Raw genomic sequence first — 17,163 nt, 5'->3', positions numbered from 1 at the left:
GGCCTCATCACTTCCTGTCTCCTCTCCAGCTCGTCCTGGACCCGCTGCCTGTGACCCCAGCGCCCGCCGTGCACCGTGCACAGCCATGGGCCCCGGAGCAGGTGTGCTGACGCTCTCAGGGAAGGGGCTCCCGGGCGGCATGGCGGCAGAGGTGGGCGTATTCACCCGCCGGCCGCCATGTCCTCCCAAGCCTGCGATCGAGGCCCTGCCCAGGACGCCCCATGGCCAGCTGGGGCTCAGGGAAGGGCAGGAGAAAGGCAGGCAGGGCACTGGGCCTGAGAGTCCTAGAGGGGACAAGGAGAGGTCACGGCTAGAAGGGGTTCAGGAGGAAGTGGTCGCCCCCATTCCCTGTGTTTGAGGGTCTTGGGTCTCAAACTGTGAGGACAGAGCCACAAGGATAGAAAGTACCAGTGCATTGGTACACACAGTCCACCCATGTATATCTCATCACACATATGTGAACATGGGAGGGCACGTATGTGTACACATGCTTCCAGACACACACAAAAGGACACACGCCACCAGCTGCACATAGGTACATATCATCACACACATGTAAACTGCCACACCACCAGATATGCATTATATTGGGCATACATGCCACCGCAGGCGTGTATGTGCCACCATACACATGTGCACATCACACGTACATGCCATTGGGAACACACGCATGCAATGTCCGACAGACACATGGATAGTCAGACACACCATGCTCAGGCCTAGGCTGCTACACACAGGTGATCAGGGCCACATGGCATCCGAGGTCTCCAAGTTGGGATAGTCACAGGTCCACCCAGGACACAGGATCACAGGGTCCCTGGGCCAACCCCCTGCTGGACCTCCCACACGTGCTCCCTCAGCAGGGCTCAGCCCTCCGCTTATGGCCTGTTCTGTTCCAGGCGCCCTGTTGAGCCGGGGCCTGGTCCTCTGCATGTGGCTCACCATTCACTGCGCTGGTCCCTACGCCGAGGCCTTCTCCCAGGAAGGGCGGGCTGCCAGCAGGGCCGACCTGTGGGCCAGGTGAGTGCCCTCCCTGCCCGCCTGCAGCTGGCTCCCTGGCAGGCCTGGAGGAGGGGGTGGGTGAGAAGGAGGGACCACTTCTAGGGGCTGCCGATGATGACCAGGCCTGGCTGTGGCCGGGCCCCCGACTTACGGCTCTGAACCGGGAGCCTGGCCATCACCCACTCAGGTCCAGGTCACTCATCCATCTTGCCCTCAAATGGCCAGAGTTCAGTGTCCTACATCAGACTCATGTGCCCAGGCCACCAAAGCTGGCTGCGGCTAGGGTCCCTCCTGAGACCCCCTCTGCTCCCACTGTTCCCCTCCGCCTGGCAGGTGATCACTGCTCATCCTGAGTCCTAATACTTCCTTCAACGCTGAGGCTTTGCTGCCCCCTCAGGCCCCAAACAAACCCTACATTGTTTCCGTGCACTTTCCGGGGGGTCCGTGCTTAGGCTCGGCTGTCCTCTCCTTCCTGGGGAGTTGGAGGTCATTGATTAGCCATCAACTGATCAATCAATTGACTGACCAGACAAGGCTGGAGGCCCAGTTGGACCACTGGACCCAGGTTAAAGCCCCAGAGACCCCTGGGTTAAAGCCATGACCCAGAGACCCAGGTTAAAGCCCTGCCTGCCGTACTTCCTGTGTCTTATTCCTTTGGTGTTGAGAGTCTAACCTCCACCCTGCATGCTGCCGTCTGGGCTGCCCCTCCCGCCCCCCCCCTCCACCCTCACCACCTGCCTCCTTCTGCTCAGTGCCAACACCTCCCTCCTACAAGGCTTCCGGTGCCAGGCAGCCAGCCAGCTGTCCCAGGACCAGCTTTCAGCTCTGATCAGGAGGATGGCATCGCAGCAGGTGCTCCTCAAAGCCTGGCAGGTAAGAAGCCCTGGTTGGCATGAGTGGACTGGGGTGTTGAGGGCAAGAACAGGCTCCCAGGAGAAGGGCCCTGGTGATGGGTAGGAAGGGAGAGTGTCCCCCGCAGAGGACACAGGCCAGCAAGGGCCAGGACTGTTTGGCCGGGCTGGTCTCTATGCCAACCTGCCAATTTCACAACCAACTAAGAGGTATCTCTTAGGCTGACTCCGAGGTGACAGGAGCCTGCCCACCTCCAGTATGGCCCACTTTGGGTTGTTGCCAGGACTCTGCCAATTGCCCACAGACCCCAGCCTGTTTGTGGCTGGGTGAGGGCTTGTTCACCAGGCTGCACTGGCCTCTTTCTGCCTCCTTCTGGCATGTGCTGCCTCCTTGAGGTAGATCTTCCCTCTGGCCCTTGGGGTATATCTTCCAGCCTGCTGGCCTTTCCCCCACCTGGGCCATGAGAGGGGGCCAGCTGAGCCCACCTCAATTCACAGCTCACATAAGCATGGCCTGCCCTGAGTTGGAAGGAAGGAAGGAAGAAAGGATATCCATCATTCTCATTATAAAGTTAATATAAATCTACACTAATAAAAGAGAAGCGTGCAAATTGACCATCACTCCACTACACCCACAGCCGATCAGGAGTGAGTATGCAAATTAGCCCAACTAAGATGGTGGCAGCCACAGAGCTGGAGTGAGCAGGAGGCTTGGGTTTCCCCTAGCAATGAGGAAGCCAAGCTTTCCGCCCACCCTGGCCAGCCCTGGCCTCCACTCAAGGAGGCACTAAAAAAAAAGGAGGAGCTGGGAGCCTGGATTGCTAGGGGCATGGCCAGCCTGAAAACAGCCCTCAGCTCCTCACCCCATCAGTGGGGGTCAGTTGGAGGTGATCAGGACATGGGGGGAGGGGGCGGCAGTTTGGGCAGCAGGCCAGCAGGGGTCAGTTGGGGGCGAGCATACTGACATGGGAACAGTTGAGGGCGATCAGGTTGGCAGGGCACAGTTAGGGGCTAGCAGGCCAGCAGGCAAAGTGGTTAGGGGCAATTAGGCAGGTAGGCAGGCAAGCAGGCGAGCAGTTAGGAGCCAGCAGTCCTGGATTGCAAGAGGGATATCCAACTGCTGGTTTAGGCCCGATCCCTGTAAACCAACAGTTGGACATCCTTCGAGGGGTTCCAGATTGGAGAGGGTGCAGGCCGGGCTGAAGGATACTCTCCCCTCCCCCCCGTGTACGGATTTTGTGCACCGGGCCTCTAGTTAGTAATAAAAGGAAGAAACACATACAAAAATAAAAGAAGAAAAACAACTAGCAATAAATTTGAAATGACCTCAAAGGAGGCCAGGCCATACAGGGAGTCAGGACAGGGGTGGCATTGGAAGGAGCCTCATGGTGCAATGGGCAGGGGTGGACAGGGCCTGAGTTGGGGGGACAGTTATATTCATGCTGGGTTTGACCCATCTGAGGCCATTCTGATGTGGAGGTTGAGGCAGGCAGAGGAAGCCATCAAGTCCAGGTGGCACAGAGCAGGCAGGTGGGAGGAGGGAACTAGAAGGCTATGGGGCCGGACATAGGGGTCTTGGTCCCAAAGGCCTAACTGAGGGGGAGTGACATGGCGGAGAGGAAGGGGCTGGCGAGGGAGTGAGGCATCATTCGCCCTACCCAGCTCAGCTGCCTGGCCAACCTGGCCGCCCTGCATGGCCTCCAGAGTGACTTCCCGCTGCACCCGCCTGACCTGCTGCTCTTCTACAAGTGAGCGTCCCCCCACTCCCAGCCCCTCCCAACACCCAGCAGACTGAGCATGCTTCCTCTGGGTCCTGGGGACCCCAGCTCCCCAGGGGCACCTGGGCCACCCCAACAGCCCCCCACCTGCCTGCAGCCTGGGGCAAGTAAGGGAAGCCGACTGCCGGGCCTTCACCCGCCGGGCTGCCCAGGGGGACACGGAGCTGCTGGCCAATCTTCCGGACCAGAGGGCCGCCCTGCAGCACTCCGCCTTGGCCTGCCTGGTAGGCCCCGGGGCGGGGCAGGAAGGTGGGAGGGACGTGGGCCGGGCCCTCGCTGACCTGCCGTTCCCGCAGGGTGTGTCCCACCCACCGCGGCTCAGCGCCTCAGACTTGCTGCTCCTCGGGGCCCTGGTGTGCGACATGGAGGCATCCAGCATTGTGGCCTCGGACCCCCACGTGCTGCAGAACCTGCAGTGCTGCCCCCGGCTGACCCCGGCCCAGCAGGCTGCTCTCAACACTCTACTGACCAGCGGGAGGACCGTGCTTGGGTGGGTGGGGCCCATCCCCTCTGCGAGGCCTCCCTCCCGGAGATGAGGCAGGAGGCAGCCTGGGGTGTGGGCCCAAGAGTTCACTGAATGCCACAGCCCTGCTGATTTCCCTCTTCTAACATCGTTCACAGCCTTCGGGGCACACAGGTTTGGGGGTGCTGCCAACCCCCACTGGGCCCCTCAAACCCCTGCCCTGAAGCCTGGGTGGGAGTGTCTGGGCGGCAAAGTGTCCCCAGCAGGGCAGGCCCTGGGAACTGAGCACTCAGGGACAGGCAGGCAGCCTCCAAGGGCCAGGGTGCTGCTCCAGACCCAGCTGCCCCTTCCTGCACACCAGGCCCCCCATCTCCTGGAACCTGGAGGGGCTGCAGGCTCTGGGACCACTGGCCACCTACATCAGCTCCAGCCTATGGGTGCAGGTGCAGGAGGTAGGGTGGTGCCCTGGGGCAGAGAGGGGGGGCGCGGGGAGCGGGATGTGAACTGGCCCCAGACACAGAGAGGGCTGTCCGGCAGACCCTCTAGGCCTGAGGGCTAACCATTCAGCCGTCCAGTGCCTGAAGGGCATCCCCAGTTGCTGCCATCATAGAGTTCCTAGCTGTGGGATGGGAGGAGGAACCAGGAGCCGGAGTCTTCAGCACCCCCTGCCAGGCCGTGGGCCTGGGCTTCTTTGGCAGCATGGTGGCTGCATGTCGGGCAGGGCGGCTCAGCCAGCGTGACACCAGGCGCTTTGTCACCAGCTTTCTTGAGGCCAGGGCCAAGGCCAAGTTGATGTCCTCACGACCCAAGCGGGGCACAGGTCAGTGTGGCCACGATGGCCTTGGGGACGCTGCTCTGGACTCCTGATCCTTGGGTGGGGGCACCCAATACACGGCCACCCCTGCCACCCAGCCTCCTGAGCCTGTGCCCAGCATAGGCCGGCCAGAGGCAGTGAGGCTGGGCTTCTGGGCCAGGGCTGGGCTGGAGGTCAAGGTCAGGCTTGACTTGGTCTGCTGTGAGCCAAGTTCTTGGCGAGGGGTCAAGCTTGGGGAGAGAGTCACGGGTGGGTCAGGGTTAGCAGGGAGGGTGGAGCCTGCAGTCAACCCCTCCCCCAGCCACAGGGCGACCCTGCGTCCGAGGCAACATCACAGCAGCCACACTGCAGGACGACCTGTTCCTGGTGCACTACAACTGCTCCCAGCTCGAGTCCTGCCTGGGCAGCCACGTGCTCAGGGCCAACCTGGACCCCTTGCTGCAGCACCCACTGCCTGCTGAGTGCCAGCGGGTCGTCAAGGCCAAGTTGGCTCGGGTATACACTGGACACTGGGGGGAGGCAGGTGGGTGGCGGGCGCTAGGGGTGGGCATGACCCTCTTGCCCACCTCAGATCTACCCAAGGGGCGTCCCCGAGGAGCAGCTCCGGCTCATCAGCTCGCTGGTCTACCTGTACTCTGTCGTGGAGATCAGCCAGTGGAACATCACCTCCAGGGACACCGTCGTGGCCCTGCTGGCCTCGGACGTGGCCCTGGAGAACCAGACGGAGGTGAGGGCAGGACCTGCAGCACTGCCCCTGGCTGCTCTCAACACACTGCTGACCAGTGGGAGGACCGTGCTTGGGTGGGTGGGGCCCATCCCCTCTGCGAGGCCTGAGCATGCTTGGAGAGGGTGCAGGAAGGTGGTGAGGCTGGGGGTAGGGGAACCCGCCGACCATGAGGCCAGCAATCCCAGTCCCGCTGACCCAGCACTGCCCCCAGGCCATCCTGCAGAAGTTCCTGGACCACAAAGGCAACATCACGAGCGCCCTGCTGGTGGCCATCGGGGGCGGCCGCCTCTGCTGGATGAGCCCCCGGCAGATCCAGGCCATCCAGCCCTCGGAGTTCCGGTGAGCCCGCCCAGCGACAGGCTCGCTGCACCCGGGTCAGCCAGCGCCTCACCAGGCAGAATTTGAGGGGCAGGCTGAGGCTCAGGAGGGGTCTGGGCCAGGCCGCCCACCCCAGGTGTCTTAGTTTCCTACAGCTGCCAAACTGAGTTCTTTAAAATTTATTTCTGGTTATTCCTCACCCAAGGATACTTTTTCCATTGATTTTCAGAGAGAATGCAAGGCAAGGAAGAAGGAGGGAAGAGAGGGGGAGAGAGAGAGAAACATTAATGTGAGAGAGACATATCCGTTGGTTGCCTCCTGCACTCGCCCCACAACCCAGGTGTGTGCCCTTGACAAGGAATGGAATCAGCAAACCCTCTGGTGCGCAGGCCAGTGCTCCAACCACTGAGCCATATCCGTCAGAGCTCAAACTGAGTTTGAAGAGAACAGAGATGTATTCTCTCGCAGCCTGGAGGCCAGGAGTCTGGAGTTAAGAGGGCCAGGCTTCTTGTGTTGCTGGCAGCCCTTGGCCTTTCTTGGCTTATGACCTCATCACCCTCTCTCTGCCTCTGTCATCACTATCTCCCGCCGTGTCTATGTCTAAATTTCCTTCTTTTATGACACCAGCCATTAGGTCTTAGGGCCCACCCTAACCCAGTGGGACCTCATCTTACTTTGATTATATCGCTACGTAGCGAAGAGCCTCTTTCCAAATAAGATCACATTCTGAGGTTTGGGGTGGACACAAGTTCTGGGAAGACAGCCCAGTAGAGCAGGCCAAAGGACACCTGTGGTTTAGGGAGAGAGGGCCAGGGCCAGCCATCCCTAGGAGGAGGGGCTCCCAGCCTGCCTGTCTGTCTCCCCTCCCCAGGCTGGCCGGGGCCCTGGACACCTCCTCCTGCCCTCAGAGCAGGAAGAACGAGCTCTTCGTCAAGGCCCGAGAGGCCTTCAGCAGCACCAGGATCACAGCTGCCTACTACGACTTCATCCGCCCCTTCCTTGGTAAGACCCCACCCGCCCCGTGTGCAGACCCCCTTCCTCCGGAAGCCCCGCCCCCTCCTCAGCCCTCCCTTCCCCAGGCGGTGCCCCCACCGAGGAGCTGCAGCGCCTGGCCCAGGCCAACGTCTCCATGGACATCCACACCTTCACCAACCTGAACCCCCACGTGCTGCAGGTGGGCCCCGGGGGCTGTCCCTGGGGTGGCGTGGGCAGGCTGGCCAACCCAGGGAGCCCTGGGCCCTAGGTCAATCCTTCAGGCTGGTTCTGCCGCATCTCGCCCCTGCTCATTCCTGCCGGGTCTCCCCTTGGTCCTAAAGCTGGGCCCTAAAGCTGGGCCCCTTCATGACTCTCGGTCCCTCCCCCCCTGACCCCACTTCCCTCGAAGAACCTAAGCGTTGACAATGTGAGAACACTGCTGGGCCAGAATGTGGGGGACCTGCAGAAGGCACGCAGCCACCCAACCATCAGCTCCTGGCTCCGCAGCCTGAACAGGTCGGCCCTGGACGAGCTGGGCCTGGACAGGGGCCCCGCCGGCCCCACCAGTCCCACCAGGACTCACAACACCCCCTGGACATCCCATCTGACTTCCACACGGGAAGGGCCTGGGGAGGACGCCCGCACCTCAGGTACAGCCCCACACCCAGCCCTCCCCCCCCCCCCCCCCGGCAGGCCTTCCCCTGCCCCTACTTGGCCTTGTCTGCCCAGGGCCTCCGTGGACCCCGAATGGCTCCTTGTGCCCGATCTCAGACTCTGTTGGCCAACAGTTCTCCCATTTGCCTCTCAGTTGACATTTGTGCGACACTGGCTTCACCCTGCATCACCCACTGAGTTATCGCAGGGTGCAATCACCTCCTCCAAAACCCGCTGACCTGCAGAAAGCAGAGGCCGAAGCCCAGGGAGCGGGGAGCGTTGAGATCTGCTGGGGCCCAGAGAGTGGCCACACATGGTCTTCCCCGCCCGCCTGCCCGTAGGGATAGTGTGAGCCTGGAGCCCAGGGGGAGGGGATGGCCCTGGGTGCAGCTCCCAGCGAGGACTGATGGGCATTCTCTCCATGTTGCACCTTCAGGCAGCCCACCAGCCCACCTGGGGCCCCTGCCACTTGCTGTGGCTCTGCCCTCCAGCCTCCTGTGGCTGCTGTATCGGGGTGCCCTGCGGCCTGTTGGGACTCACAATGTCCTCTGAAGACGGGGCTGTGCTGGTAGGTGACTGGCCGCCAGCCCAGGCTAAGGGGCAAGCCCCAGGCACGGAAAGCCTCGCTGCAGGGCAGGAGCCTGCCACGCCCGGCTCCCAGCACCTGGAGCTGCACAGGGGGCCTGGGCAGAGCTGTGACAACTGGGTCCCAGCCCCTGCCCCCCTGCCGGCTGAGGGAGACATGCCCCGCCCGCTGGTCTTCAGGACAAAGAACTGGGGCTGGGGAGTGGGCTCCATGGCACTTACTTCGCTGGCTTTTTGTCTCCTTTTACTTTGCTGACTAATAAAGGACAAGGTGATCTTCCTGCGTGTGTCCCTTTGCTCTGGCCCCGAGGAGCGGCACAGAGACCCTCTTAGCTGTCTCCGGGGGAGTCACCAAGGCCCCCTGGGTTTGCTGGCCTCCCCTTGGTCCTAAAGCTGGGCCCCTTCATGACTCTGGGTCCCTCCTCCCCTCGCCCCCACTTCCCTCGAAGAACCTAAGCGTTGACAATGTGAGAACACGGCTGGGCCAAAACGTGGGGGACCTGCAGAAGGCACGCAGCCACCCAACCACCAGCTCCTGGCTCGACAGCCTGAACACGTCGGCCCTGGACGAGCTGGGGCAGTGGAACAGCATCAGGAAAGCCCCAGATCCCACCTCACACTCCCCTCCTCCTGCTTGGAGTCCCTGCCCTGCTTCCCCTCCTTTCCAAGTACAAACAGAAGAACTGAAACTCAGGGAGCCATGTCCCCAGCCCCACCCCTGAGAGCACCTCAGCCAGTCAGCCCCTCCTCCGCAAACACACAGCCACCAGGGCCCAGGACACCACCGCTGTCAGCCCCACCCTGCCCCTCAGAACACTATAGCCAGAAGGGCCTCCCTCACCCCCACCCTGGCCCCCCATCCCCAGCACCACAGGTCACCTCTTTGGAGGGGGGAGGGGTTCTCTTTTATTGAGCCCCAACCCCCTGGGATGGAGCAGGGACCACCCAGGCCGCTCCCACCAGCGGGAATCTCCACGGCAGGGCCCGTTCAGCATCCAGAGCCGCGTGCTCAGTTCAGCAGCAAAGCCAGGAGCAGAGCCGGGGTCACGGTGAACGCAGACCCGGGTCCAACGAGGTGGGAGCCCCCCAAGAGGGCCTCTGCACAGAGAGGGAGCGACTCAGACCCTCCACCTCGTCTGCCCCAGCCCCGCCCGCCGGCCGCCCCGCCCACCTCGGAAGCTGAGGTCTAGGACCAGGTAGCCATTGGGGGTGCCACCGCGGAGCCCCAGCCCCAGGCTGTCCAGGTCCTGCTGCCGCTGCCGCAAGATCCAGTCCCGCACGGGGCTGCTCGCCTCCTCTGCCTTCAGGCCGGCCAGGTTTGGGCCCAGAAGTTTCTGCACCTCGGCAACGGTCAGCGGCTGCCAGAGGCCCCAGGCGACTGTCAGGGCCTCCCCGCCTCTGTGCAGAGGCTGCTGGCCTCTGCTGTGCCCAAACCACCCAGTGTTCCCAGACTCCGTCTCGAAGCCTTGGCTCAATGGCTGCCCCTCCCAAGACCCCACCCTCTCAGGGCCCTGCCCTCGCAAGACCCCCGTTCCAAGACAAGCCCTTCTCCGTGGTCCCTCCCTTCCCACAACCCTCCCTCCGAGGGCCCCACCCCTCTGGGGGCCGCACCAACAAGGCCTCTTTCCGCAGCTTCTTGAATGTGGCCACGTCCATGCTCACGTTCTGCTGAACAAGAGCCCGCAGGTCCTCCGAGGAGGCCCCACCTGCGCTCGGGGAGAGGGGCCCACGCATAAGACTCACAACGTCCCCCCACCCTCACCCTCTGACCACAAGCCAGGAGGAGCCCCCTTCCTGTACTGGGACTCCCCTGATGTGCCTGGTGACCCCCTGACTCTCCCAGTCAGGGTGGAGGCTGGAGCTGGCCAGGTGCCTGAGCCGGGGTCAGAACACACAGGGCCTCAGCCTGTCTGTGCTTAGAGCAGTGGTCTGCAAACTGCGGCTCGCAAGCCACAATGCAGCTCTTTGGCCCCTTGAGTGTGGCTCTTCCACAAAACACCATGGCCTGGGCCAGTCTATTTTGAAGAAGTGGCGTTAGAAGAAGTTTAAAAATTTTGGCTCTCAAAAAGAAATTTCAATCGTTGTCCTGTTGACATTTGGCTCTGTGGACTAATGAGTTTGCCGACCACTGGCTTAGAGGGTAATGGAGGACATCCTGACCCCTGGTCACACCACTAGAGGGAAGCCCAGGGAGGTGAGAAGCTGGCAGCACCGAGGGGGCCCTCAGGCATCCCCACTCCCACCCCACGTCCTCCTGGCTCACCCAGGAAGGGCTTGATCCTTGCAAAATAGGCAGAGCCGCTCATGTTCTGGAAAGCGGCGCGGGCCTTGTGATAGAGAACGTCCATCTGCCGTGGGCGGCACGCGTCCAGGTCCTGAGGCCTGACCACCCTGGGGAGGCAGCGCGGGGGCCAAGCGGTGAGCTGGGAGCACAGCACGCCGTCCCACCAGCAGGCCCCGGGCACTCACCAAACCACATCTTGTTGCACGTAGGCCAGCTGCTCGGGGCTGAGGGAGCAGAGGTAGGCGGGGTGAAAGCTGGCCAGCAGGTCCAGGGTGGCCCTGTCCAGCTGGCCCCCGCCCGCCACATAGCGGGCAATCAGGGCAGCCACCTGCGGGAGGATCCCAGTGAGATGCCCGGGGGCAGGAAGAGACACATCCTCTCGGGCCTGCACCCCCCTCCCCCGCTGCGGTGCTCCCCTCCCAATGGGTGGTCACCTGCGCATCCATTTTCCGCCCTTTGCTGATTTTAAGCAGGGACTTCACCGTCTCCAGGGACGTTACATTCCACTTGTGGATGTCCTCGGGGGTGAGCTCAAGGAAGAAGTAGCTCAGGTGCTGGATCAGGGACTCGGGGTACCCCTGTGGGTAGACCTGCCCGGGAAATTGACCGTGAGGGCCACGGCCGGTCCCAGGGGAAAGGCTGTGGCACCGCAAGCAGGCGGCGGGGACCCAAGTCAGGAGCTACCTGGTCCAGTTTGCGCTTCAAAACGGCGAGCTGCTGGTAGGTGAAGGGAATCTCGTTCACCCGGCCCATCTGCTCCGCCAGCCGGGCCCCGTCCACACAGGCCTCCAGCTCCCGCTCCGTGTAGAGGACGAGGTTCTCATCCACCACGTGGACCTCTTTCCCCGCGGGACAGGCCTTCTCTGAGGGGCAGGCAGGGGTCGGGGTTTTCCGGTCTGCCTCCGCTTCCTCCCACGCCCAGGCTGAGACCCTGGGCAGCACATGACCCGCTCAGGCCTCCGTTTAACCACTGGCTCCACGGGGAGAGCCCGTCCATTCTCCAAAACTGTCACAACTGAACCAGCGGAGCGGCCAGAAGGGGCCCCAGCACCAGCAGGTGAGCCCACACGCCAGCCCCCACCCTCAGGTGTCCTGACCCTGGCCGGGCTGGGCCCTGTGCTCACGCTCCGTGCCCTGCAGAGCCCTCGGGAGAAGGACGGCCGGTTCAGACTGCTGCCGGGACAGGTCCTGGGAGGCGTGTGGCAGCCGTGGGGTCACGACACCCTGAGGACAGAGCAGGGGTTCGGCTGAGCCACACAACCCAGCACCTAAGGACACCGCCTGAGGCCAGAGCACCCGCCCTGCCTCCCCAGAGCGCCCTTACCTGTCCTGTAGCTGCAGTCTGGGCCCAGGAGAGTTGCACCCACCCTGCAGGGCAGGGACACAACGTTTGAGCGGGTGGTTGGGGGCTGCTGGGTGTGCCTGCTGCAGGCCCTACCCTGGGGAGGAAGGGGGCAAAGCCATCCCTTCCCTACCCCCAGCCCCAAATACACCCCACAGGGGCGGGAACGGAAGGCCAGGCTCCCGTACCCGGCCAGGTCCAGCCCCGCACCAGGGAGCCCAGGCCTCCCACAGCCTCTTCCTGGGACACCATGCTCAGGGCAGTCAGACACCTGTCCCCCAATCCCCTCACTTTGGCCTGAGTCCCCATAACATCACCGCCTGCGCCAGCCTCCAACCCTGCGGGCACCACAGGAAGGCACACAGCTGACAGCCTGCCGGGAACTCGGCACTGCTGAGATTCAGGACGCCGGGAGGTTTGAGACATCTGCCTGGGACCTGAGGCACCGGCCTTTCCTGAGATCCCGATCCCCGAAGAACCCTTGGCTGCCCTCCATCTCAGCCCTTGGCAGCAGCCCATCCCCTACCCCCTCCCCACCCCCGTACTCACCGAGGCTGAGAAGCAGGAGCAGGAGGCCGTGGGCGGGGGTCCCGAGAGGCCCCAAGGTGGACCGAGCACTCCGCAAGGCCATGGTCTGTGGAGGACAGCCACGCTGATGTCCCACCGCTCGCCCGCCCACAGCCAGTGATGGGGTCTCAGGCCCCTGCAGCCGTGTCCGGGCCACCTCCGGGCCACTCTGGAGACCAAGCAGTCACCTGGCCCGCCCGGCCAGCCCCTCTCCGAGAAACGGCCCCTCCTGCCAGGGGTGTGGGATCTGAGTCACCCCTGCCCCCAGCTGGAACCCTGCCTCCCGGGGCAGGCAAACAGCTGGTCCATCTCTCCTTCTGCAGCGCAGGGCGGGCAGAAGGGGGCAGGGCCTCAGTTTCCCCATTTGCACCAGGGGAACTAAGCAGGTCAGGACTGGGGGTCCTGCTGAGTCCCCCCCCTCAACCTGGGGCACGGCCATCTGCCCCTCCACACCCTGCCGCACCCACAGCCACAGGTGCTGGGCTTTGTGCAAGCCCAGGGCCCAGACAGGTGGACAGGGCTGGTGGTTTCCAGTCTGAAAGTCCCTCTCAAAACAGAGGCCTGGGTGGGTGCCAAAGGGCGATGCCACCTCCCGCCTTCCAGCCCCTGGGTGGGGCAGTGAGTGGGTAGGCCTTCCGGTGGGGGTGGAGACACCCTTGCACCCATGTGAGGAGGTGGTGAGGAGGGTGGTCCCAGGGTAGGGTGGGGCCTGAAGGAGACCAAACCACCTCTGTTCTTGCCCAGGGAGGCCCAGGGCTGGAGGCTGCCTGGGGCCCAGTGGAGGGGAGCCATCCCCTCCCCCAAACCTTTGCCCAGTCCTGTGTCAGCCCCACCCCTGGCTCATAAATGGGGGGGGGGGGGGGGCACATTCATGCTTCAGCAACCCCTTTCAGCTGTGCAAAGCCAGCCTGCAGGGAGTGTCCTGAGGAGTGGCCAGGCCCCAGGGAATCCCTCTGCCTCCCCCACCAGGCCCCAGAGGAGGAAGGAGAAAAGCAAACCAGAAAATGGGCAGTGGGTGGGGCCAGGCAAGAGCCGCACCTCCCCCTGCTCCTCCCCTCAGCCCCCACCCAACCCCCTGAACCAGGAGCCCCCGGCACCCCGGGTGGGCCACCCTGGGAGCCTCTGCCAGCCGCCATGGGCCCTGGAATCAGCATCCTGCCCTCCCCACCCCAGGTCAGGTTGGGGCCACAGAGACATCTCAGCTGTCTTAAGGCTGCAGCTTCCAAACTGGCCAGGATGCCACGAGCAGGCATCACGGTGCTGCAGCCAGTCCGGGCCCAGGTACTTGTGGGTGACAGGGCCCCAGCGGGGGCAGGACAGGGTAGAACCGAACATGGTCCTATGAGTCCTCTAAGACCAGCCTCCTCCTGGTCACCTGTTTCTCAAGAGCCTCCTGCATGCTTACTTGGTACCCCCTGCCTGGGAGCCCTCGTCAGAGGCTGAGCAAGGGAGATACAGGTCCTGTCCACGACCCTGGTGTAGGACCCAGCCACAGAGAGGACTGGCTCTGCCCTCGCCCTCCAGCCCCTGCCCCTGCCACCAGAGCAACCGCCCTCGGGGGTTGAGGGGACCACAAGCCCCTCAGAGTAGTAGAGTGTGAGGTGGAGGGGACTGTGATGGAGGAATGGCCAACTCCTCCCCACATCCTGAGAGCCATGCGCTCAGAGCCTCTGGCGGGTGCCTGGCTCCAGGGCACTGGCAGAGGCTCTCTCCTGCCCCACCTGTCCCACCCACCTGCAGAATCTCCCACCAGCCCAACCTCGTCCCCTTAAGCGATGGAATATGAAGTCAGACCACATTCCCGGGAGAGGGAGGGCAGAGAGCAGCTGGCAGGCTTAGGAGAGGTCTCAGACGGAGATGCTGTGCAGCCAGCCCAGGTCACACAGCATGTCGGGAGCAGCTGGTGCTGGGACAGAGCTGACCCTCAGGGTAGCACCTCTGAGTGGAGCATGAGAGGTGGGGTGGGGCATGGCGCTGCCTCCCAAGTGCGATAAGGACTAGGGTGAGGCATTCGTGGTGGCAGAGGCAAAGGCTGCCCCCCTCCCCCAGCCTTCTTGCTTGGGGCTGGCCAGGTTCCCCTCCTGGGTGGGCCCCAGTACCAGCCTCTGCTTACTCCCTGCTCCCACCCAGAGCAGCTTGGCTGGAAGTTCGGGAGGCACTGATGATAGGTTTCCTGGCTCTCACCTCGCAGGCCTGCCCACACACTACCCACACCCTGCCCAAGCTGCTATCCACCCCAACCCCCACACTGAGGCTGTGGCTGGGTACCAGGTGACCCTGGCAAAACCCCATGCCCTCCCCAGGGCCCAGGTAGGGCCTGCCTGAAGTGACTCTGGGGTTCCAGAGCGATGGACCAAACCTGAGCCTCCTTCGCCGTGGTTTCCTCAGCTGGGAAGTGGGTGCTCAAGGGGCCAGCAGCCTCTGGGTCTGTCAGGGAAGCGAGTGAGGCGTTACCGGTGCAGCAGAGAGCAGCGCTGCTCATGCTCCAGGAACGTGTGGGTGGGGACCCTGCGGAGGGGCCGCCCCAGGAGGAGAGGTGCGGGGTGGGGAGCTGCCTCGGCCCTTCCCTTGGTGGGTGTGGGAGGGAGCCCCGGGCATGTGTCGGGAGCCACGGCCTTGCTCCGCGGGCTCTCACTCCCCTGCCGCTCAGGTGAAGACACCGAGGCTCAGCGAATGGCCAGTCTCCACAGGCAGCCACCAAGCCATTCGAGGCGGTGGCCACTCAGCCAGGATGTGACTCCCAGAGTATTGGCCACAATGTGGCTTCTTTCTAATGAGTTCTGGGCTCTTGGTAGTGCAGTGGGGTGGTTGGGTGAAGGGGCGGGGGGAGAGTTACAAGGATCCAGGGGTTGGGGGAGACAAATCCAACCGACCAGCTCCAGCGAGCACACAGCCTGCTCTCGGCGGGGCCGGTGGGAGCCCACCTGCCCGGCACTGTGGGGGGAGGGCTGTCCCCAGATGTGGGGAGGAAGGCACCCTCCTGATGCTGTGGCTGCTGGCCTCTGGGGATGGACAACGTGCACCTCTGTGCTGGCTGGACTCCAGTGACCGCTCAGAGATTCCTGACTTTAGATCACAGCCTCAAGCGTGCAGCCTTAATGGAGGGGAAACGACTCCCTCGTTTCCCCTCCAACCCCTCGATGGTTCTGTGAACGGGAACTCCCTGTGCGGACTTCTCTGGGTTACACACCTGCAGGGGTTTCTTCTTGCCGAGCTGAGTATGTGCAGCTGGCCCATCCCTGACCTTTTCCATGGGCTAGAAATACACATGCAATTAAACCAATGCTGACTAAACAGGCATGTGTAGTTTTATTTGGCTTCACAGGTGCTGCTATTTTATTTTTATTTTTATTTTTATTTTTTACAAATTGAAACCAAGCCGAGACCGGTTTGGCTCAATGGATAGAGCATCGGCTTGGGGACTGAAGGGACCCGGGTTCGATTCCGGTCAAGGGCATGTACCTTGGTTGCGGGCATATCCCCAGTAGGGGGTGTGCAAGAGGCAGCTGATCGATGACTCTCTCTCATCGATGTTTCTAACTCTCTATCTCTCTCCCTTCCTCTCTGTACAAAATCAATAAAAATATATATATATTTAAAAAAAAAACCAAAAAAAACAAAAAATAAATAAAAATTGAAACCAAGACCCTTCCCCAGCAAAAATATTATGACTCGCTTTATTGCAGTGGTCTGGAGCTGAGCCCTCACTATCTCCAAAGTGCGTCTGCACAAAACCCAACCAGGCTGCCCAGTAGAGTCAACTAGAAGTCCATAGAGGAGTAAGTGCCTTCAAGTCCTGTCCCGGACAACAACTGAGAGGTTCTGGACAAACTGTGAAAGAACAGTTTTCCCAGGGCCCTCGGGAGTGAACAAAAGTCAGATGCTGAGGGGGGTTGACATTTGGGGAGAGATGCCAGCACGGAGTGGTTCTCTGAGTGAGGCGTGGCTTTGCCGTGAAGACAGCCGGAGGTGTGGCCACTGTGGGGTGGATGCTCAGACTTTACCTGCGCCTCTTGCTGACCCCTGAGTCATGAGCCTGCAGGCGGACTGGAAACAGCTCAGGCAGAGATGAAAAATGAGCCAAGGCTGGCCTCTGCCCACCTCGGGAGTGGCAGAATTCACAGTTAAAGATATGGCCCACCGGAACAAAGCAAAAGCAGGAATAGTCTTCACAGGAATACAATTCAGTGTCTATACAACATAAGAGTCACATGTTTGTGAGAAAATCCAAAAGTACTCAGCACAGGAAAAGCCAGGAGATTGTGTCCCATCCTCAAGGGCCAATGCCAAGGCGGGTCAGTTATTAGAATTACCAGGCAAGGAGTTTAAAGAAGCTATTGCAACTACACGCATTGCAACCACACCCACAGAGGTCATGGAAAATTAGCGTTTGTGGATGGAGAGGTAGGGGAAAGGAAAATATTTTCTTAAAGGACCAAATGGGAAATTTCAGAAATCAAAAATTTTAAATCTGGAATTTTTAAAATTCACTGGATGGCCTTAATAGCAGGATTAATCACTTCTAATTGAGGGTTAGGTGGGAGCTTCTCAGCTAAATGGATTTTAAAATGTGGAAATTTCCTTTGTGCTTGCATCAAGAACAATTGTTTGAGCTCAAAAGATACAGCCTCTGCAGACGGGCATGGGAATGAAGAGTTCACTTGTTTTAACTCTGACAGCACAGGAAGTGTATAAAGCATGTCACTGGTGACTCACAGGGCACCCGTTGTTAACATGACAGTAGTACATTACGTGTTTTGCATAAAGTGCTATTTTCCCTGGTAATTTTAGGTTGACTTCATT

At 61.5% G+C, this 17,163-nt stretch overlaps 2 protein-coding genes across 2 annotated transcripts; one reads left to right on the top strand and one right to left on the bottom strand.

The window, feature by feature from the left end:
* Positions 1 to 789: 789 nt before the first annotated feature.
* LOC118731584 (mesothelin-like protein) lies at positions 790 to 8,524 on the top strand. Its single transcript, XM_036460237.2, has 14 exons — positions 790 to 1,020; positions 1,755 to 1,875; positions 3,516 to 3,601; positions 3,729 to 3,855; positions 3,928 to 4,121; positions 4,456 to 4,546; positions 4,767 to 4,914; positions 5,210 to 5,403; positions 5,480 to 5,635; positions 5,847 to 5,974; positions 6,825 to 6,955; positions 7,033 to 7,127; positions 7,338 to 7,578; positions 8,019 to 8,524. The coding sequence occupies exons 1-14, from the start codon at positions 881 to 883 to the stop codon at positions 8,132 to 8,134; spliced, it is 1,968 nt and encodes a 655-aa protein (XP_036316130.2). The 5' UTR covers positions 790 to 880; the 3' UTR covers positions 8,135 to 8,524.
* Positions 8,525 to 9,049: 525 nt separating this feature from the next.
* MSLN (mesothelin) lies at positions 9,050 to 14,849 on the bottom strand. The gene is made up of 11 exons (XM_036460238.2): positions 14,720 to 14,849; positions 12,343 to 12,427; positions 11,776 to 11,819; positions 11,576 to 11,675; positions 11,136 to 11,314; positions 10,886 to 11,041; positions 10,637 to 10,779; positions 10,431 to 10,558; positions 9,779 to 9,873; positions 9,339 to 9,525; positions 9,050 to 9,265 (listed from the first exon to the last, which is right to left on the bottom strand). Exons 1-11 carry the CDS (start codon positions 14,840 to 14,842, stop codon positions 9,177 to 9,179), a joined length of 1,329 nt encoding a protein of 442 aa, XP_036316131.1. The 5' UTR covers positions 14,843 to 14,849; the 3' UTR covers positions 9,050 to 9,176.
* Positions 14,850 to 17,163: the final 2,314 nt, after the last annotated feature.

Source organism: Pipistrellus kuhlii, unplaced genomic scaffold (genome assembly GCF_014108245.1).
Source record: "Pipistrellus kuhlii isolate mPipKuh1 unplaced genomic scaffold, mPipKuh1.p scaffold_m20_p_31, whole genome shotgun sequence".
In the NCBI taxonomy this organism is placed as follows: Eukaryota; Metazoa; Chordata; class Mammalia; order Chiroptera; family Vespertilionidae; genus Pipistrellus; species Pipistrellus kuhlii.
Note: the sequence above shows the minus strand (reverse complement) of the source record. Positions and strands in the feature narration are given on the sequence as shown.